At 42.0% G+C, this 23,399-nt stretch overlaps 1 protein-coding gene across 1 annotated transcript; it reads left to right on the forward strand.

The window, feature by feature from the left end:
- Window positions 1-313: 313 nt before the first annotated feature.
- Window positions 314-21,726, forward strand: SmB (small ribonucleoprotein particle protein SmB). The gene is made up of 5 exons (XM_080286314.1): window positions 314-403; window positions 5,368-5,461; window positions 12,970-13,136; window positions 17,651-17,945; window positions 21,392-21,726. The coding sequence occupies exons 1-5, from the start codon at window positions 401-403 to the stop codon at window positions 21,415-21,417; spliced, it is 585 nt and encodes a 194-aa protein (XP_080142440.1). The 5' UTR covers window positions 314-400; the 3' UTR covers window positions 21,418-21,726.
- Window positions 21,727-23,399: the final 1,673 nt, after the last annotated feature.

The following is a 23,399-nucleotide window of genomic DNA, read 5'->3' on the forward strand; positions in this document are numbered from 1 at the left end:
ACCTTTATTAATTACCACTGCTTAGTGGAAATGAAGCTTGAATTTGAGTGCTGGTGTTTCAATATAGCGGCCAAAATCACACGCTCGCGGCGGAGATTGCAGACTTAGCTCCAGGGTTTGGACCGTTTGGCGCTTGGCTAGCATCTGCTAAATACTTAAAAATATCAATTCGTTGATATTGTTTTATGTAAGACTTTGTTATAGAATATGATATTCATTATTTATTTAATATTATAATTCAATACTAAGGCATATTGAACCTTAAAAATCACCATCGATTAGCAAATGCTCGACGAGAAAGCGGCGTCGTTGTAAACAAACGTTTTAGCCATCAGGCTGTGGCCGTTGTTGGCGGTGTACTTTTTATATCGGGTTAATCGTTAGCGGTTTCCCACCAATCATGGTAAGTCTGGTTGCCAGTAGATATGTCTATCGTTAAAGAAACTCGGATTTGTTATTTTTAAAGTGTTATTGTTGTTATAACATATTACCAGCATATATAATTGCCGGTGTTTTCAAATCTATCCCAGTTTGCTTTTCATGCTTCTTCTTTCGATAAATAACAGACAAGGTTATGTTCACAGTGGCCATTGAAGTTATGTTCCCTATGTGAAATAGGCGTCATGGAAAGTTAGTTGTCAAACAAAGTATTTGTAGTGTTTTTATGCTGGTACTAATCTTACCGGGTAGGCCTGATTTTTTTCCTTGACACACACTTCGAGCTCTCGGTTTCATTATGCCTCATGTACTGAGATTTGCACATGGTAAGGTAGAATGTTTTATGGAATATGCACCGGTAATTTGTTGGAAAGTTGTGATATGCCTAGATGTTATCTGGTATAGAAGTTCAATCAATCAATCAATCAATTTCCTGTGGCACCCCACGGGATGCATAGGGCCTCAATGAACTCTCTCCACCAATATTTGTCTCTTGCCATCTCCTTCAGGTCCCACCAACACTCCTCTCCTGCTTCTTTTTTCATTGTCCTCAACCAGGTTTCCCTCGGCCTACCTCTACCTCTTCTTCCTCTAGCAATCCACTCTGGCACATTCTGTATTAAACAACCTTCTTTTCTGTATATGTGCCCCAGTTAGGCTAAACTAATTTCAGACATTGCATCTTTTGATGCCTTTAATGTAGGGTAATTCGTAGATGCATTATTGGTCAGTTTGAGGTTAGGTTAAGTTAGTTTAGAATCTAGTCAGACCATCAAATACTAACCAGGTACCTTAAACATACGCTTTATTTTAAGTAGCAGAAGCACCTTACCAGATCAATTTTGGTAAATTTCCGGAAATACAGTACACCCAATTAATGAATACTGAAATTAATATGCTCTTTACTGAATTTAAGCAATTTTAAGCATTTTCTTTTGTACAGACATCACAGATGATTTCATCCTGTACAAATAAGATGGGGGGTCAAGTCCCCAGCTCTTATCTCAATCTTTCATTGCATCTAACTTAAACCTAACCTAACCTAATTAATCTAGCCTGAACATAGATTTGATAACTGACGAAGCTAAGAGCTGAACAACCCTCAACTCCCACTCCTTATCTACTAACCACTAAAAAGCGCATTTGCAGCAGGTGTACTTAGATGAAAAATTTATTAAAATATTATTGCTTAACCTAAATGACGAACTTATGAATTTCACTCTACTGTACATTACTTGGGTATACAGTACTGTATCTGTATTTCACTGGTAGATTTTACCATAGCTGCCCTCTTGAGACTTTTTATGTGCAGGTAAGGGTGAATGGAGATTTGAGTGATGAGTTTTCCGTGAATGTTGGTATGCACCAGGGGCCAGTTTTGAGTCTCTTGTTGTTTATCATGGTACATGAAGCCCTCTCACATGACTAGAAGTGGACCCCAGTGAGAGATGTTGTATGTCGATGATTTGGTGTTGATTGCACAGAATGAAAGGGAGGTAGAGGAAAGATTTAGAAAGTGGACAGATGGTATGGGGCACAATAGCTTAAGAGTAAATGCAGGTAAAGCCAAAGTGATGTTATCTAGGACTGGTGGCAGTACTGTCAAAGAAGAGGGAGAATGGCTATGTGCAATTTGCCACAAGGGCGTGGGAAGTAAGAAGAGAGTGGGTGAGGAATTTGGAAGGAGTTTGAGTGTAAAGTGGAGGGAATGTAAGAAAATGTTCTGGAAAGAGGTAGAGTTAGACAGGGTGCCAAATTAGTTAGTTGGGGAATGAAAGATAAAAATAGTAGATTACTAATGGAGAAGGGAGAAAAAGTGAGCAGATGAAGAGAACACTTTAATGATTGTTGAACATAGAAAATGAAAGTAGTGGAAGTATATGGGGCAAGGGAATGGCTGGGAGGAGGAGGGATGTGAGAAGAGAGGAAGAAATCAGTAGGATGGAAGTTGTGGAAACAATGAAGAAAGTTAAAATGGAGAAAACCCCAGGAATTGATGGAGTGTGTGGTGAAATGCTGAAGCATGGGGGAGAGCTAGTAGTACAGTAAAAGTCCAATTCTTCGGCATCCAATTCCCCGGCAAATCTGACATTTCGGCAGTTTTGAGAAATAGTCTCATTTACGAAAATCTCTGATCGTTCGTCAGATTTTCCGATTTTTTTCGTCAGTCTTGAAATTCTCCGTGAGGACCCTCTATTGCTGGGGACTTCTTCCAGCAGTAGCAGAGTCCAATCAACCCCTTCTATTGTACATACGTAATTAAGGAACCTAGTATAAGTTTAGGTAAGTGCATGTGAACTTGTGGGCCTACTGTACCATTACATTTATATACAGTATGTTCACTAATTTCTTTATTTTTCATATTCATGTATAGTACTGTATTCATTACAGTATTGTACAGTATCAAACAGTATACAGTACTCTCTCCAAGCACATTTGTAATGATATGAGTGGTGATGATAGTGTTCACCGAAACATATAAGGTATTGAGTGGGTAGGGTTTTTGATAATTCGGCAATTTTGATTTTTCGGCACTAGCCTGGTCCCATAGATGCCAAAAAATAGGACTTCTACTGTAGAATGGATGTGGAAGATGTGCAGATTGGCCTGGGAGGAAGGTGGAGTCCTGGAGGATTGGAAGTCAGGTATAATTTTTCCACTGTACAAAGGAAAAGGGGAAAAAGAAGTGCGTAGTAATCATAGGGGTATTTGCCTTCTTAGAGTAATAGGAAAAGTATATGGTAGGATACGGGTACTTAGTGACAGAGGTAGGGAAATAACAGGAATTAGTTGGAGAAGAACAGGGAGGTTTAGGAAGGGAAGAGGTTGCGTAGATCGGATATTCATTCTTAGTTCTCTATTGGAAAAGTTTCTAGAGAAGGGAAAGAAGTTGCATGCAGCCTTCATGGATTTGGAGACAGCACATGACAGTGTGGATAGACAAGGATTGTGGAAAATATTAAGAATATATGGAGTAGATGGGAAGTTGTTGAAGGCCGTGAAGAGTATGTATGAGGGTGCTAAGGCTGCAGTTCGATGTGGATAGTGAACTGAGTGAATTTTTCTATTTGAAGGTTAGATTGAAACAGGGATGTGTAAAGTCCTCATGGTTGTTCAGTCTGTATGTGAATGGGGTTATAAAATAGATACAAGGTAGGGCAGTGGATGTTGGAGCAGCCCTATTGAGAGATGGCAGTATTTGGAAACTCCCTGTACTGTTGTTTGTAGATGATACTGTGTTGTTAAGTGAAGATGAAGCCTTGGTGGTTGAGTTTGGGAGAGTGTGTAAGAAACGGAACCTGAAGGTGAATGTAGGAAAGAGTAAAGTTATGATCTTCGAGAGAAGTGAAGTCAATGAATTTACAGTGAGGTTGGATGGGGAGGAAATGGAGAATGTGAGTGCATTTAAGTACTTGTGTAGTGTGATGAGTAAGGATGGAAGTTTAGAGGGTGAAGTGCTTGAAAGGGTGCAGCAGGGAAGAAAAGTTGCCATTCCTTGAAAGCAGTGAAAAGAAACAGGGAAGTGAGCATGGAAGTGAAAAAGCTACTACATGACAGTATTATAATACCAACTCTAATGTATGGAAGTGAAACTTGGACCTTGTTAGAGGGACAGAAGTCAATAGTAAGAGTAATGGAAATGAGTTATTTGAGAAGAGCATGTGGACTCACATGGAGAGACAGACTGACAAATGAGGAAGTGAAGGAGCGTTGTGGTGTGGATGTGGATGTGATAGGAAGCGTTAGGAGAAACACGTTAAGGTGGTTTGGCCATGTAGAGAGGATGGAGAGTGAGAGACTGACGAGGAGAGTGTATGCGAGTGAGGTGGAGGGGGAGAGAGGGAGGGGGAAGCTAAGGATGAGGTGGAGGGATGGATTGCAGAGGTACGGTATGTGAGAGAGGGGGGTGTGAGCTGGGAGCAGGGCAGTGAAATAGCGGGGGACAGAGCGACATGGATGTGATTTGTTTGTGGCCACCCCTTATGGGATTAAGGTGTCTGGCAGTAGATAGATAGCATGGGAAGTAATTACATCTTGTGCAGTGTTTGTGATAGGTGGGTGCATAAGAGATGTAGTGGTATTAGAGGTAAACTGTGAGATAATTCTGATTTCATGTGTGCGGTTTGTTGGGGAGAGCAGGTGGAAATTGTCAGATGTGAAAGGATTGAACTTGCTGGTGAGTCTCTTGAGTGTGTAGAAGTGTTTTGCTATTTGGGAGACATGTTTTGTGCTTGAGGTGGGGCTGAAGCTAGCTCTGTGGCTAGAGTGAGGAGTGGATGGAAGAAATTCAGGGAGCTGTTGCCTCCTGAAATTGAGATGGCACTCCCTCAGTGCTAAGGGATCTTTGTATGCAGCATGTGTTAGTGTAATGCTGTAAGGTAGTGAGACCTGGACAGTACAGTATATTTGCAGGCCCAAACATACAGAAATGACAGTGATTAGGTGGATGTGCGGTGTGTCCCTGACTTTGAGGCCTGGGGGGCTAGCTTTATGATGGAAGAGTTAAGGGGTAGGATGGGACTGAAGTGTGTTGCTTTTGTGATGAGGAGAGGTAGATTGAGATTTTTTGGGCACATGGAGAGGATGGGGGATGGTAATTGGGTGCAGAAAGTGAGAAGTGTTAATGTTAGGGGGTAGGGTTGTGAGAGGTTGACTGAAAAAGACCTGGGACGAGATCATTGAGTATGGCCTCAGGGATAAGGGGCTGAATAGGGAAGCTGCCAGAGATCAAGCAGCATGGAGAGCAGCCATTAGGTGACCAAAATCTACACATTCAAGTATGTCGGGGCTTTCAAAAACTAATCGAAACAAAAACGAAATTATGTACAAAGATAATTTTCTCCGTTTCAGATTGTACCTTACCCTGCTGATATTATTTACGGTATTTACAGTATGTCAAGAAGTAACTCATTTTCACCATATTTTCAGACTTTCTCAAAGAACAACAAGATGCTGAGCCACATTGGCTACAGGATGAAGGTGACCATGCAAGACAGCCGTACCTTCATTGGCATATTCAAAGGTAAGGAATAAATCCATTTTGAATTACTTTGCTACTGGAGATATCAAGCTGTTGTCAGCCTTACTGGAGATGAGGAGCCATTAACCAGAGGAAAGTTACAAACAAGACTACAGTGTGTTGGTGATGAATGCTGGGATCAGAAGGGCATGATCTTCAGTATCATTCATATTAAGGTAACCATGAAGTGCAGCCCCAGTAATGCAACCAGGTTAGACATCCATCATGGATAAATGCTTTGTTATTCACACTATCTTGCAACAGAAATTGGTAGCTTGATGGAGTCCCTCCTGTTGTTCTCAAGAACTGTGCTTCTGTGCTTACACCCTTCCTAGGCAAACTCTTTCGCCTTTGTCTATCAACTTGTACCTTTCCTTCTTGCTGGAAGTTTGCTCTCATTTAGCCAGTCCCAAAGAAGGGTGACCATTCCCAACCCTCTAACTATCGTCCAATTGCTTTAACATCCTATGTCCCAAAAGTTTTCGAGTCAATTCTTAATAGAAAAATTTTAAAGCATCTTTCCTATCACAACCTTCTTTCTGATCGTCAGTATGGGTTCCATCAGGGACGCTCCACTGGTGATCTTCTCACCTACCTTTCAGACTCCTGGTCATCCTCCTTTCAGGACTTTGGCGAAAGCTTTGCTGTTGCACTTGACATCTCAAAGGCTTTCGATCAAGTCTGGCATAAATCTTTAATTTCCAAACTGCCCTCTTACGGTTTCTATCCTACTATCTGTGCCGTCATCTCTATCTTCCTTTCTGGTTGTTCTGTTGCCACTGTTGTAGACGGCCATCCTTCTTCTCCTAGATCTGTTAACAGTGGTGTTCCTCAGGGCTCTGTCCTATCACCAACTCACATCCATTTATTCATCAATGACCTTCTAAGCTGTACATCTAACCCTATCCATTCATACGCTGATGACTCCACCCTTCACCTTTCCATTCAGTTCCCGAAACGTCCATCTCAGCAGTTACTTCAGCAAACAAGGGATGAGGCAATGGCACACCTAATGTCAGACTTGGCACATATCTCTTACCAGGGTAAAAATAATCTTGTTGTTTTTAATGCATCAAAGACTCAGTTTTTACACCTATCAACCCGACAAAATCTTCCACAGGAGTACCCACTAATGTTTAATAATGTTCAGCTCAAGCCTGCATCATCCTTGAACATGCTTGGGGTTTCATTTACTCGGGACTTATCTTGGAAATATCATATTATATCTCTTGTAAAATCTGCTTCCAAGAGATTAGGTGTGCTAAGCTGGCTCCGTTCCTTCTTTACCCCTGCATAACTGTTGACTCTATACAGGGGTTTTATCCGCCCCTGTGTGGAGTACAACTTTCATGTGTGGGGAGGCTCCCCACATACAGCTCTTCTCAATAGGGTGGAGTCAAAGGCTTTTCGTCTCATTAACTCTCCTCCTCGTTCTGACTCCGTTCAACCTCTGTCTCTTCACTGCACTGTTGCATCTTTATCCCTTTTCTGTCGCTACTTTAATGGTCACTGCTCTTCTGAACTGTCTGCATGCATTCCTCCACCTCTACGGGCGTGTAGCACCCGTGTAGCAGCAAACTCTCATCCCTTTTCTGCAAGAGTTAACCGTTACTCCCAGTCCTTCATTTATGCAATAGGTCAACTCTGGAACTGTCTCTCTCTGTCTGTATTTCATGCTTCCTATGATCTCCAGTCTTTCAAACGGAGTGTGTCCAGGCATCTCGAAATGATCGGATCTTGAATTTGGCTCTCTCTTGTATTTTGTTTTTCTCTTGGAAGGAACAATTTTGCAGGCTCACGGCCTTTGGTTCCTTCTTCCTTTCATAAAAAAAAAGAAAAAGCTAATAAAGAAGAATCTAAACTTTAGTTTGCTCATTTCCTCAAGGCAGTTGAACTGTCACTCTAATAGTTTATAATCTGTGTAATTGTCATATGCTTATGTCAGCCTCACTTTAGTTTTCACACACACACACACACACACACACACACACACACACACACACACACTATCTATCTATCTATCTATTGCCAGACACCTCAATCCCGTTTGGGGTGGCCACAAACAAATCGCCTCCAAGTCGCCCTGTCCCCCGCCATTTCACTCCCCTGCTCCCAGCTCACACCCCCCTCTCTCATATACCTCTCCACCCCATCCCTCCATCTCATCCTCGGCCTTCCCCTCCCTCTTTCCCCCTCCAGCTCACTCACATACACTCTCTTCGTCAGTCTTTCACCCTCCATCCTCTCCACATGGCCAAACACACACACAAACTTATAATATAATGTCCCGTTTGCTAACCACGTAAATGTTTACAGTACATTATTATCCCAGTCTCTTTTTCCAATTTATAGATGAGGTGAACCAAGGTTCTGAAAGCAAGGAAAGAGAAAACCCAGTAAATGGAATATTAATATAAAGATTACCAGTGATGTGTGTCCCACACACATTTAACCCGTGGATTGCAAGCCACAGCTCAGGCTGGGTAGCGTCGCATTGCGAGCCACAGTTCAGGCTGTGCTGGCTGTACATCACAGCTAACTACTCCACCGCCACGCAAACTTACGCATGGTGCTGCATGAAGATGGAGGGAGATTTTTTTCTTTTCACCAGAGTATGCCCTGGATGTTTATCTGTAAACAATTTTTTTTTTGTTTAAATTCATTTTTTTCACTACTTCCCTATGTCAACTTACGCATGGCTCTATGCAAAGACAGAGAGAGATTATTGTTTTTCACCAGATGATGCCATGGATGTTTATCTTCAAGTTTATAATAATTATAATAAAAAAAAAACTTTGTTTCATTTTTTACGCACCACGGTGTGGGATGTAAAAAGGTAATTGCACAGTCCACGGGTTAATTATACAGTTGTCAGTTGCTGATGAGAAGCCTACATGCGATTGTCCTGGGCACCCTGGGTGGAGCAGCTGAGATGTCTGTTTGGAAGCAGACCTACTCATATTTCCATGCACTTTGCTTTGGGGATAGACCTTGGTCCAGCCCTTATGCTGGTTCCCTACACAGTGTATATACCATACTGTATCTGTAGGATGTCCCCACAGAAGCAGTTGCTTATGTGTGGTCAGATCTGCATGGCCAGACAAACTTGGGCTAAGCAGTAACAACAACCCATTTGTTTTCCACTCTGATTCCACGTGTACATAGACAAGGGACCCTTCAAGACGTTAGGTAACATGGTGGTAGGATGAAGATGTAGAAGCTGCAGTTAAGGAGAAAAGAAGGCTTTTCCAGAAATCGAAAACAGATGGTAAGAGAGAGGAGTACTTGGCTCTTAAGTGCAGGGCTAGAAAAAAGGTATACAGGGCAAATTCTGAGTCTCAGAGACTTTTACTGGGTAGCCTAAATAGCATTGAATGGAAGAATATAGTATTTAAGGTGGCAGATCATGTGAGGAGGGATAACAGATATATCACAGGTGAGGAGTGTGTAAAGAATGTTGAAGGTAAGTAGTGGTGGACAATGAGTTTATTAAGGACACCTGATGAGAGCATTATAAAGGTTGTTGACTGAGGAGTTTGACTGCAACAGGGAAGGTGTGGAGTCAGTGGATCCAGTGTTTAGCCTTTGGATTTTGATTAATGCTGCTACTGTGAGCAGAGCAATAGTCAGGATGCAGTAGGGGAAGGTGGCAGGTGTGTCTGGGTTGACTGCCGAATTGCTGAAGGCCTCAGGATATAGAGGAGTGGATTTAGTTACTGGTAAATACAATTTTATATGAGTGTGTTGACCCAGATGCCTAGATGAAGTGTGTGATTGTTAGCGAGCAAGCGATGTTTACTCTCAGTGAAGTTTGGAAATACCAGCCCTACCTGTCTCGACTGTCATGCTAGGCTGAAGCTAATAGCTTTGCTCCTATGTGAAGTAGAGTTGAAATTCTGCATGTGGTTCATTCATTCATTAAATTTTGTTATCAACTAAAAACTCATCCATAAAGGTGTAGAAACCCCATGGAATCTTGAGTTTTCCAAGGGAGTGTTTGGCTGTAATCGATGAATGCCTAATTATGAACCAATTAAAAAAGATTTTTCATTGTAACATGATTTTTGGCATCAACTCTAGCAATTAAATATCGGAGATTCCACTTATAATTTTATATCAGAGGGAAATTGTGATAACATGGCACTTGCCTGCCTGTCATGTGCTCACAAAGTGCACTTTACTGGTTGTTTATGTGTACAAGGGGGATGGTGATACCCTGGTAAGAGGAACTTATAGAGGCATAAAACTTTTGGATCAGATAATCAAAGTAATGGAGAGAGTCCTAGAAAGTAGGATTAGGGAAAGAGTGAATATTGAGATGCAGTTGAGGTTAATGCTGGCAAAGAGACCACTGATGCCATATACATTGTCTACCAGCTTCAGGAAAAGTATACAGGAAAGAAAAGGGAGCTGTACTTTGTTTTTGTTGATTTGGAGAAAGCCATTGACAATCCCATGGGGGGTGGTGAAGTGGGTGATGAGAAAGTTTAAGATCAAGGAGTGGCTAGTTAGTGTGGTTATGGGTATGTATGAGGGTGTTCACACCCAGATGAGAGTGAATGGAGATTTAAGTGAGTTTTTGTGAATGTTGGCATGCATCACTCCTGAGCCCTATACAGTTTTGCATGGTGTTTGTAGCTTTCTCTTGACTTCAGATATGGACTCCCATGAGAGATGTATGCTGATGACTTGGTGTTGATTGCAAAGAATGAAAGGGAAGTGAAGGAAAGATTTAGGAGGTGGAGAGATGGAACACAAGGGCATGAGAGTAAATTCAGATAAAACAAAAGTGATGGTATCTAGGGTTGGTGGCAATGCTGTCAAAGATGAGGAAGAGTGGTCATGTGCAGTTAGCCATGAGGGCGTGGGAAATACTGTAATTTCATCTTGTGTAGTATTTGTGATAAGTGAGTACATTAGATATAAAGTGGTATTGGAGGTAGACTGTGAGATAATAGTGATTTCTTCTGTGTGATGTGTCGGAGACTGTAAGGCATGAAAGGTGTGTTAGGGAGAACATGCAGACATTGTCAGGCTTGAAAAGATTGATCCTGCTGGTGAGTCTCGAGTAAGTGGAAGAGTTTTTCTGGGAGACATGTTATATGCTGGAGGTGGGGCTGGCACTGGCTCTGTGGTTAGAGTGTGGAGTGTCTTGAAGAAGTTCAGGGAGCTGTTGCCTCTCCTGACTTTGAGAGGGTTTCCCTTCTGTGCTAATTGACCTTTGTGTGTGGCATATGTTAGGAAAGTACTGGTGTATAGTAGTGAAGTCTGTGCAGCAAAGGAGGAGGATATTCGCATGCTCAAACATACAGGAATGACAATGGTTAGGTGGATGTGCAGTGTGTCCCTGAATGCGAGGCCTTGGTGGGGGACTAGGTTTACAATGGAAGAATTAAAAGAAAGGATTGAACTGGAGTGTATTGGTGTTGTGATGAAGAGAGGTAGATTGAGATGGTTTGTGCATATGGAGAGGATGGGGGATCACAATTGGGTGCAGAAAGTGAGGAAGTGCTAATGTTGGGGATAGGGTTGCAAGAGGCAGACCAAAAAAGACTTGGGATGAGGTTATAGAGTGTGATCTCTGGGATAAGGGACTGAATAGGGAGGCTGCCAGAGATCGTGCAGCACCGACACATGCAAGCATGTTGGAGCCTTTAAAAACAAAGTGAAACAATATGACCCTGCCATTCATTTGTTTTGGCAGAAGTAGATTGTCACTGCCTGCATCCTTGACTCAAGTTGGACCACTTCCTTCTCCGTGTGAACAGCTGATGCAATACACGCCATTAGTGATGCTGCACATGTTATATTTCTGTCCTTACTGAACTGTTAATTTTGATTGGTGAAATTTTTACGTAAGTCCGAATACCATATATATTAAATGTAATGAAGTGGATCCTAACTTTTTTGATATACCACTGAATTGTCACAAAAAGAGCCATTGCAGCACAAATAATGGCCAAAATCTTTTTTGTCAGATGATCTGACAAGCCAAATGGTTTCCTGTAAGCCAAGAAACCATTTACAGTGCTGGGTGGTAACCATATAACCAAAGCATACGTGCTTCCTACGTGTCAGCAAGTGGGTTGGTGGAGGGTTAGTGCCCCTCCCCGTAAAACAAATAACTCAAAGTCAAATGGCCACCCCTTACGGGATTATGGCGTCTGGCAATAGATAGATAGATAGATCTCTGCGACAACCCGTGTTTATGATTTGATTGGTGACTGTGTTTATATGTTTCTGTGTACCCAGACTGTTTGTGAACAGAACCAAAGTGTCCCTACACATGTTTTGAATCCCAAACTCCAGCCTTGACCCCTTGAAAATCACGGTTTTGTGGTTGAAAACTGCAACTTGGTAGAAATTTGATGTGCCGTCGAAAATAATGTTGCCCAAATTTAATCATGCAGAAGTTGAGAAACTACTGTCTGTACAGGCATACCCCGATATCCAGCGACCCAGTAACCAAACATTCGCTACACCAAACAAAAGAAATTGGGGAACATTTTCATAATCTGAACAGCCGTCGATTCACTAGTCTGATTACTCCGTCACTGTCCTAGGTTTGAAACGCGCTCGTCCACTCGGGGATGTGGTGGTGCACGCAGCTCTCCCTGTCCTCCCTCGCCCTCCATCCCCTCGCTCCTCCCCCTGTCCTCCCTCGCCCTCCATCCCCTCGCTCCTCCCCCTGTCCTCCCTCGCCCTCCATCCCCTCGCTCCTCCCCCTGTCCCTCCTCCATCCCCTGTCACGCTCACTGCTGCCAGGTGTCTCTCTCCCCATCCCCCCACCATCCCCCACCCCTACTTAGCACACTGCCTGGCCTGTGCTCGTCCACTCTCACTGTGTCTGTTGCCCTGAGCACATCTCAGCACTGCTCCTCCTATCACCTAACCTTCCTGCATCGCCAGTAGTATTGTTTATGAGGATAATATCATTCTTACCAATGGTGTTTCTGTGTCAGTCTCAGTTGGTTGACTAAGGTAGAGTACACTATATGAAAGTTGGGGTTTGAGCCTGGAACGCACCTCTGGCTTTTCTTCAGTATCTTATGGGAAAAATTGCTTCGATATCTGGCAACTCACTGTCCAAACACTTCCACCGATACACAAAACTGCCGAATATTGCAGTATGCCTGTACTGTACATGTACCATTGAGACCCCGTGTATTAATGGGAAGTACTTTTTGGGGGGGGAGGTTAGGGGGTTATTTTTTGCAAGCAAGGAACGTTGGCAGTAATGTGCAAAGTTTTTCTGTTATTAGTCTGCAAAATCTAGCCTTTACTGTTGTAAGGTAACTGTAGTGTATCCATGATTTAACATAGTTTAGTTTGCATGATTGATATTAAGGATTTCAATGTGGTCCTACATAGCTTTTGTAAGAATGCACTTTCTTTGAACTTCAGATAGTCTGAGAATTGACCATGTTTCCACTTCTTACTTCCCAGAATCATTTACAGATTCTGCTGTGTGGCCTTAAAAAACAGTGGATAAAAGTTTATGCATATTACAGCATTTGACAAGCACATGAATGTGATCCTGGCTGACTGTGAAGAGTTCCGATGCATCAGAGGTAAGAGGAGCAAAGAGGAGAAGCAAGAGAAGCGTACCATGGGTCTGTTACTCCTGCGTGGTGAGACCATTGTCAGCATGACCCTTGAGGGACCACCACCTGCTGAGGTAGGATAACTTGTGCTCATTCAGCATGGGTTTTTATTTGGAAACTGATAATATATCTTCCAGGGTGAAGCTTCTCTATACTGTATAGTGCAGGGTACTGTTAGATGGATAACTGAAGCCTTTAAGGGTAGTTTCATTTCCTATTCCCCAAATTGAATGCTGTTTTCTGTGTGCAGGTTCATCCTTATATTTTACCAATGTCTGTGTTCTTAGTGTCAGTCTAAATTCTGCTCACTTCTCACTTGAATCAACAGCCTCTCTAGCTCCGTTCCTCTCAGAGACCCAAGTCTCTCCTTCTACTGACTTACCCCCATAGAGTTTTTCTGGTCACCATCTCTTGTAACAAGGGGGTAAAATACGCAATTGACACGGTCATCCACTTCACTTCTAGTAGTTTTGATTACTTGTTATACGAACTATGTGGTAGATGGTGGCGATCATCATCCACTCACTTGATGTGGTGCTGCCTACTTCATCCTTCACCTTTCATCATTCTTTTTATGAGTGCCCTTCTCTCATCCTGTATCTCCCATCATTCCTGTCACTCTTTATTACTCATTTTTCCCTTTTAGGTGGATTTACATTTAGTGACAGGCCTAATGGTTTCTTGTAAGCCAGGAAGCCATTTACAGTGCTGGTTGGTAACCATGTATTCAGCCCATATGTGTTCCCTACATGTCAACAAGTGGGTTGGCAGAGGGTTAGTGTCCTTCCTGTAAAACATCTAACTCAAGACCAATAGCCACCCCTTCTGGGATTATGGCATCTGGCTATAGGTAGGTAGATTATAAAAACTAAATTACCTTAGTATAAGCAAACAGCCTGTTCCAGTACGCAATGTCCCTGTCATTACATGGCAGAGACACAACACACCTAAAACAGTCACCAAACAAACATTATACTGTCAAATGCTCTACAACAGTATCCTGCCTCCAGATATTCCAACACTAGTAATGAAGAAACACCTGCATACTCACTTTGTGTAGAGGGGAATACAACACCTAAATCATATCATACAAGTACCCCCCCCTCCCCCCTTCGGACATTCACCCATTACAGATGTTCGTAAATAGAAATGATCGAGTTCATCTAGCTAGGTTTAGAGGAGGATATCACCCAGCCTTCCTCAGCTGATTTCGGTTGGATGGAATCACAGATAGCCAACACGTGCCCAGCTTGTAGATTAGACTGATGCAATATAACACATGATGGAGCACTGCACAACACACGCTACACTAAGACACAGACACAATATTAACAATGTAGGGAACCTGTGTGACAACCAATAGGAATGGTTGCTTATCTGTGGCTGATGGGTCTGCTCAATCAACTGGACTTGGTTTGAGCAACAACAACATTTCAGCCAAGTTTTTTGCATTCTTGGTTAATGACCTGTGTTGGGTAATGAATCGTCAGAGAATTGGTTAATTTCTCTCTCTCTCTCTCTCTTTTTTTTTCCCTCCCCCCCCATTAACCAGAGGTCAGAAAAAAGTACAGTCAACGCTTGAGATAACAAACCCTTTTATAGCGAACTTCGGATATAACGACCCATCATTTCCAAACGAACTTCTGCCGGATATAGCGACCTTTGGTCTGTGTATGCGGTGGAAGTTCTCAACCCACAAAACCCTAACGTGGTATGTGTACTGTAACAGTACCACATTACATTACAGGCATTGTATTTTTATGTACAACTTCATACAGGATGGTATTTACTGTACATGTACTGTATAACTACATAAACCATTGAATTCTCCATGTGCATAGAGTAAGTTGTAGTTGCGCACATAGGACCGAACGACTCCACAGATGTAGCGACCTTGGGTCGGTAATCCCTCAGTTAATAACGACCATCAGATATAGCAATCTTTCAGATATAACGACCCACCCCTCCCCCCAATTAGTTTGTTATATTGGGGGTATACTGTATTACAACACTGTCCCACTTGAGATTGAGTATTGCATCATCTGTAAGAGTACCACATTACATTATAGGCATTGTATTTTTATGTACAACTTCATACAGGATGGTATTTACTGTGCATGTACTGTATAACTACATAAACCATTGAATTCTCCATGTGAAACTTCATAGAGTAAGTTGTGGTTGCGCACATAGGACTGAACGACTCCACAGATGTAGCGACCTTCGGTCGGTAATCCCTCGGTTAATAACAACCATCAGATATAGCAAACTTTCAGATATAACGACCCACCCCTTCCCCCAATTAGTTTGTTATATCGGGGGTATACTGTATTGCAACACTGTCCCACTTGAGATTGAGTATTGCATCATCCACTCCCAAGTTGTTCCCTTTGCAGCTTTAGGTTGCAGTAGCTTTGAGCCATAGCTAAGCAGTTGCACAGGAAGGATGATATTGAGTACAGTATATACAAAACTAACCTCCTTTTGCCATATGCTTGAAAATATAATCCTGTGTAGCAGTACAGGCAGACCCTGAGATACAGTACCTCTAGATATGATACTCCGGCATAGCAATGGGGGTAGAAATACCACCCTACCCAGCCGAGCGATGGTCAAACCCTGGTAAATGATGGGTTTTGTTGTTTTAATTTGAAACTGATTTTGATAATAATTGAGACTTAAATTTTGTTTTGGTTGATTTATAAACTGTTCTTAGATTAATGTGATCTAGTCATAGGTGGGGTGAACATTGTCAGTTTGGGGTACAGTTTACTGAGTTTGATTTTTTCCAGACTTATTTTTGATGATTTTCACAATTTATTTTTGGGTTTAGGCTAGTTATAAATTGCTGTAAGACTTAGTTTAGCTTGTTTTAAAGCTAGTTGTGGATATGAGTTAGCTAGAAACTTGTTTTTGGACTCATTTGGGTAGGTTTAGGACTTGGTTGGGGGGAAACCCAAGGCTCAGAAATTTAACCCATGTTAAATCTACTCCAAGATCGATACCCCACCAAACAATGGGTCTTTGCTTAACCAACTTGCATTGTTAAACCAGGGTATGCCAGTACTGTATTTTCATAAAATACCTTCAAAATATGGCAAAGGATATTGATCCAAGCAAAAGAAATAACCAGTGTTACTGGGTCGTCCAAGAGAGATCATGACAGCAGGCCCAGCTTCATATACTTGGTAGTACCATAAGTTTCTGCTTGTTTGAAGCACAGGAAGAGAAATGGTTGTTGCTATGAAGGTTTTGATAAGAAACAGGTCTGAGTATGTTGGCTGCAAAAGGTGTATGTAAAGGAGTTAGTCCCTACGTTAACATATGGATGAGAGGAGGTGGTGTGACATGAAAACGAAAAGTCAGGAATTAGAGTAGCAGAAAAAGGCTTGAGCAATGTGTGTGGAGTGCAGATAGTGGATTGGATAAGGAGTAATTTGGTTCACGAAAAGATGAAGAGTGAGATAGTTTGGGAACACAGGTCAGAGAGTGCAGAATGTGGATAAATGGTATTATCATGTGCAAAAAATAGGTGTGAATAAAGTGGCGAAAATGGTAAAGCTTAGTGAATTTGACGATTGGAAGAGGTATGGTAGGTCAGGAAGGTTGATAGATATGGTAAATGAATGTGTGAGAAAGTGAAGTATGGAGGGTAATGAAGCTAGGGAACTGACTGGATTGAGTTGGTTTGAAGAATTTTGTATAGAGGAGTGTATAGCGAGGGTTTGGGGCTCCTGTTCTTTGTTGATGACATGTTAGTCATCTGTCAGCTGACTGACTGAAGGTGATAATTGGTTTGAAGCATGTAAGTGTAGATGTATATATCTGTGAAGAGGAGTCTGGATTACTGGGGCTTGAGTAGTGAGTGAATAAGAGTGTGGTCTGTTCATTTGTGCAAGCTTTTTTTGAAACTTCACCTCATCTGTAGATGGGATAAAGAGATCTGGATGATGATGCTGATGGTGGTGGTTCAAGGGGCAGAGTTATAGAGACTGCTCAAATGGGATGGTAAGTAACGGATAAATCATGTAAATGGGGAGGACTGCTGTGCATGGTCGTTGTTAGACCACTTCATGATCCACTCATGACTTTGAAAATTGAATTTTGGAGATAGCTGCATGACAACAGTGGGGCAGTCTGCTGGCCCAGCATTTTCAAGAGTGTCACAGTTCTATTAGTGATGGACAGTATCTTCTCAGATTTACAGGCAATACACTTACAAACTAGGCCAGCCTCACATGGGCACCGGCCTTGTCAGATAAACAGCATAATTCTCTTCACAGTGGACAATAAGACAATAGTTATTGTTAGTTAAGTGCACACAAGCTTCACCCATGGAACACCTATCTGTAAAGGTGAAAATTTTGAAAGTCAAGGACTAGCTACATATGAGGGGAGCAGGTTTATTGCATCACACATATCGCACCACCCGAGTCTATACAGGCTCAGTGATTGTCACACCTATACAAAAACTAATCCAGTGTGTTACTACAGCATTCCATCATTAGCAGATGCAAAAAGCAAGCCTGCATTTATATCTATGTGTATTGAAGGTGATGGCAGATGGTAAGTGTATCTTTTCTTACAGCAAGAGGGTCCACGTGTTAATCTGCCTGGTGCTGCCCCTGGACCAGGCATGGGTCGTCCTGCTGGCCGTGGTATGCCAGGACCAGGTGGTGCTGGGCTACAGGGACCAGTGAGGGGTGTAGGAGGACCTTCACAACAGATGATGCAGCCAGCCGCTCGTGCTGGACCACAGCTGAACATGCCACCCCGTGGTGGTCCCCCTGGTAACATGCCTCCCCAGATGATGGGTGGCATGCCACCACACATGGGTCGTGGTGGCCCCATGGGACCCCCTGGCAGTTCCATGATGAGAGGAGGTCAGTTATACTTAACCCATTGAGATTTTCGGCCCTCCTCTGATTGTGTCTCTGCCAGATTCAGCCTGGCGCATATCGAGGGCACTGTCGTGCAGTGTTATTTGTACTTAATCGGCCACTGTATACTAACTTTTTATGGCAGACTAATGAATGTGGTACCATTTTAAAGGTGAATAGTTGCTCTTTATCGTAGTATGGTTGAAAAAGGTAAATACGGTAGCTTAAAGGCCAATAGGACAAGTAGAAGTTAGCCGAAAAGGAAAAATCACACACCTTTCCGTAGAAAAATGTTTGTAAAAAAAAAAAGTATTTGAGTTACATAAAATTTGATTGCACTATGTCAATCTACAGTAAATTACCTTTCCATTGATATATAGGTTATGGCAATTTACATTAGTGTTCACAGAGAAAAGCGAAAGCTCTCATTGTCACACAGGCAAATATCGGTGCTGGTAATACTGATATTATTCATAGTAAAAGTGAATTTATTATGCATATCTGTCTGATGTACTTGTCATTGTAAAACCAAATAATTGGAAAAGGATAAACAGGATAGTGTATGTAGAACAAGCCCAGATAGGATATGGAAAACATGCAAAAAAACAAATGTTGTTTCATATGACTCGAATTCAAGTCATCAGAATCTCAACGGTTGGATTTACGATGACCTGAAATCAAGTCTTCGGAATCTCAAAGGGTTAATATTTTTGTGCATGTCTTGTTTTCTGTTTTTGAACAATTTACCTGCTCAAAGTTTAATTCAAGCATTTTGACCTTGGTGGTAGGTGGGGGTGCCCATCATCCACCCACTTAGTGTAGTAGTACTCCATTTTTAGGGTAGCTCTGCATTGAGTGGCAAGCCAAATGATCTCCTGTAAACCAAGAAAGCATTTACAATGCTGGGTTGTAACCTGATAACCAACCAACATGTGTTCCCTACGTGATGGCAAGTAGGTTGGCGGAGGGTTAGTGCCCCTCCCCGGAAAACAACTAACTAAAAATACGAACAAGGAGCCTCAGACCAGGACTGACCAAAAGGTGACGACTAATGACCAAACAAAGGACATGGTACGGATAGCTACATGGAATGTAAGGGGTGCAAATGATGAGGTGAAAGAAAGAGGGATTGTCCAGGTGCTTGAGGGTGTGAAAGTGTATGTATGTGGATCAACTGAAACTAAATGGGGAGGTGAGAGTGTAAGAGAATGGGAGTATGGAATAGGTATATGTGCAGGAGTAGCTGCAAATGAGAGGGCAAAAGGAGGAGCATGTATTGTGAGTAACAGATGGAAAGAGAATACAAGAGAGTATGAATCAGTTGGCTCAAGGATTGCATTGGTAAGATTGAAAGTTTGACTGCAAATGTGGGCGACTGTGTGGGTCTATGCGCCAATGCAAGATCTTGCAAGCAGCGTGAGGGAAGAGTTCTGGACAAATGTGGAAGCGTGCATGGAAAAGTTTGAAAGGAATGAGAGACTATTTTTGATTGGAGATATGAACGGAAAAGTAGGGAATGTGAAGGTGGATGGAGTAGTTGGTGAATGGAGTATGCCTGAAGAGATTATGAGAATGGCAGTGCTTTAGTGGACACAAGTGCTCGTGGGCCCTTCGGGCCCCTCACACTTGCTTCTGCAGAGGACTGTCGTGCTGTGCGCTCGCTTTCTCGTGCTCCACACTCGTTTTCTCGTGCTCCACACTCGTTTTCTCGTGCTTCACACTCGTTTTCTCATGCTTCTCACTTGTTTCCTCATGCTTTGCGCGTGCATTAGTGTCATGTTTCCTATCACTGCATTCCTTCCTGCTCACCCTCCAAACCAGTCATGTTTACAGTGGCTCCTCTCTATTCCCATTCATTAGGCTTTCAAAATATTCTTTCCATCTGGTATTTACTTCATCCCCGTGGGTTAATAATCTACTACTTACATCTTTCATACTTTCACATATCTTTCCACTGCCACTTCTTCATTTCCACACCTCTTTCCAGAATAACTTCCTATTTCCAGAATAATTTGCATTATTTTTTTTTCCTAGATCATCACGTACCTCCTTTTTCCTCTTCACTAGTCTTTTTAAGTGCTTCTTGCTCTCAGTATACTCAGTTCTTATTTCAGTTGAACCCCTATCCTGTAACCACTCTAGCCACATCTTCATATTTTCCTCCACTGCTATCTCAACCATTTCATCCCGCCATGTCATCCAATTCCAATTCACTGATTCTAACTTCTCTCCCACATGGGTCCCTGACTCCTCCTCCTCTCTCCTGGTCCACCTCACTCCTCTCAGATTGAGCTTGCATACCACAGTCATATGATCTGAGAGATCTCCACATTGTCCTCTCACGGCCCTCGTACCAGCAACCATTCCCAGCATCGACCTTTCAGTGAGCACATAATCAATCAGGCTTCTTTCAACACGATCCCCGTTCCATCTATTACATGCATATTTGTGCATCTTCGTGTTTGAAATACAGGTTACAAATGCACAACCTCCTTTCCTGATACATAACCTTCAGTTGCCTCCCATTATCATTTTCTCCTGGCACTCCATTACAACCCATTATGTCATCCTCAGGACCAGTGCCTACTCTTCCATTCATTTGGCCCATTACGATCACCTTATAGCTCCTGGGGACATCTCCTACCATGTCATCCAGCTCATCCTAAAACCTGTCTTTCTTTCTCTCACTCCTGTCATCACACAGTGTATATGCTACATTCACTGCCACTTTCACGTTCTCATACTTGAACTTGACATACATACATCTCAAAGGGACACATTTGTAATCTCTCATTCCACTCTGCCACACTTCATTCATCAACAAAGCAACTCCTTCCTTGAATTTTTCTTGCCCATTCATGCCCAACCATACACACTTTACACCCTCCCACTCCTCCACTTCACACCTTTTCGTCTTTGTTTCATACAGTACCATCACGGCATATCTCACACTCTTGAACACATTCACCACTTCCACCCTCACTGTCCTCATTCACACCTTTCACATTCCACATGGCCATGCAAATCTGCCTATTTAGTTGGGGCCTTGGGCAGGTACTGGTCCCTCTGAGGCTGTCCGAAACATTTGCCATGATTAAGTGATTTTAGACAGGGGAGTCTGGGGGACACTTAACCCGGCCAGAAACCCCAGTTAGATGGTTACCACCCAGCATAGTAATTGGTTTCCTGAGTACTGGAAACCATTTGGCTTGTCAGTCAGTGTAGAGACCATACGGCATCCCTACTTTGAGTGAATGGATGATGGGTGCCTCCACCTGCCACTAATATTTGTATTTCTTTTTTATATTATTCAGGTAGCAACAAATAGTTTTCTTCAGGCTGGAGAAATTTGCTTCAGGCAGAGTTAAAGAGTATACCATTGTTGTAAATATTAGTACTTTAATGCAACAGTTACTTATACATTTATACTGTATTCATTTCTATTACAGGTCCTCCTGGTGGCAGACCCTACTAATCTCATAATCCAGTCTTCTGAAAACCAAAAATATAGCTGCAAGTGCATAGGATTTTCTTTATACAGTATGATGCTTGTGTAATTACTGAATAAACTGTTTTCAGTTCATTTCATCATATATTGATGTGAAAATTCGAGATGCTTTTGTTCCATCATTTATTGTGTGAAAACTAGAGATACCTTTGTGGCACATTATCCTTGTAATTACAAGAAATTTTATGAGAGGAAGTTTTTGATTTAGAATCATAGTTCAACAACTATGTCAACTAGTATTAGTTTTTTTTATAATAAATGTCAAAAACAGATTTGTCTTGAGTACCCATTTTTAATAATACTGTATTAGGTAATCATAAACATCCAGCTACTAGAGGAACTTTGTGTTTGCTTGCTTTTTGTTGGAAGAAAGTTGGTTGGGATTTTTTGTTGGAAGAAAGTTCGTTGGGAAGTTTTTAGTTCCTCTTGAAGGTGGGCTCCAAGCTCATCTAAAGGGGAACCAGTGATGTGCAGGCTGAAATTCCCTTTTGCAGTTTACCATCATCTTTTCAGGGTATAGGTAGATAATTGATAGACATATATATAAATGTTCTGCAAAGGTACACAGTTATATCAGTGTGGAAAGGTGGAACAGGAATAGAAGGTTATTAAGGGAGCTTTGTGTAAAAAGGATTGTTTTTAGCAAGCATGTTAAAATCATGATTAAATAATAGGTATCAATACTGTACTGGAAAGTGTGTAATTTTGAAGCAAGCAAGCTTGCTGCTGTTATTTTAGTAGAAAGAAGGGTGCCACCCCTCTTGCCTGATGTTAAGGCACTCAAAAATGATCCATCTTATTTCAGAATGTGCATACTCTCAGTGAAGAGGTTTTAGACCCTTGTGCAAAAACATGGCAAGTCACTTCCCCTTGCCCCCCAACGGTACGTTGGTAAATTGTGAGAACAGCCACTTATTACAATTTATTCAGATTTTTAGATGCCAATCTTGGTATAATATGTTCCCAGCATTATGGTGGATTACTTGAGGTTTTAGTAACTTCTCCATAAAGTTTCTGGTGATATGCATACGTTTCCTGCAGCTAGGGTCCAAAATAGCAGTCGAGGTGCTCAGTTTTGTGCATCTTGTCCCTTTTCAGTAGTATGGTGTTGAATTTTTCTACGACTTAAGTAATACCTGTTACAATACTTTTTCATGAGCTTTCGAAATATGTACATAGAGCTGCTTTGGTTTTAATACATCCATACATCATCTAATTCTATGTTGCCCCATAAGGAGCGTAGGAGCTCGAGGCAAGGCAAGTTGGTCCAAACATTTAAGATGAGAGTGACCAGCCTCACACATCCCTAAGTGGCATTATGTGATCAGTAAACCCCAACCACTCCTTGGATATAAACCTACACAGGCTCAATCCGGTTGGAGCGCCTTAATTACCCACTAAACCACCAGGTGTCATAGTTTGGTTATATGAGTGCCACCCAGCATGGAAAATGGTTTCCTGGTGTACAGGAAACCATTTGGCTTGTCACTCAGTTTAGAGTCACTTGCAGACAGGAGGAAGAGGAAAGGATGAAGGAAAGAACGGCAAGAGGAAGGAAGGGAGGAAAGGGCAGTCACCCGAGAGCAGCACTACCTCGAGTTAGTGGATGGTGAGTGCCCCCACCTACCACAATAACACAATTTTGGTGTTACTTGTTTTTCTCTTTTTGCCTTTTTCCGGTGTATGGTTACAAATTTGGTGAAGTCACAACACCCATTATTTTTTCTTAGGCTTTCCAGCAGTGTACATACATCCACAGTGGTTGTAATAGTCTCCAGAATAACAGTTTTGGTTCAGATTATTGCTCAGTTTTTTGCCTTTTGTTTTTGTTTTGTCAGAAATATGGTGGTGAATTGAAAGAGTCAGTTAACAACTTCCCTTTTGTAATTTTCCCTGTGTTGTGCATAGATCCACTGTAGCTTTGAAATTCTCTGGAATAACTTAGTTTT

This window comes from Coenobita brevimanus, chromosome 111 (genome assembly GCF_032717465.1).
Source record: "Coenobita brevimanus isolate Jiangsu-jjx chromosome 111, ASM3271746v2, whole genome shotgun sequence".
Lineage (NCBI taxonomy): Eukaryota > Metazoa > Arthropoda > Malacostraca > Decapoda > Coenobitidae > Coenobita > Coenobita brevimanus.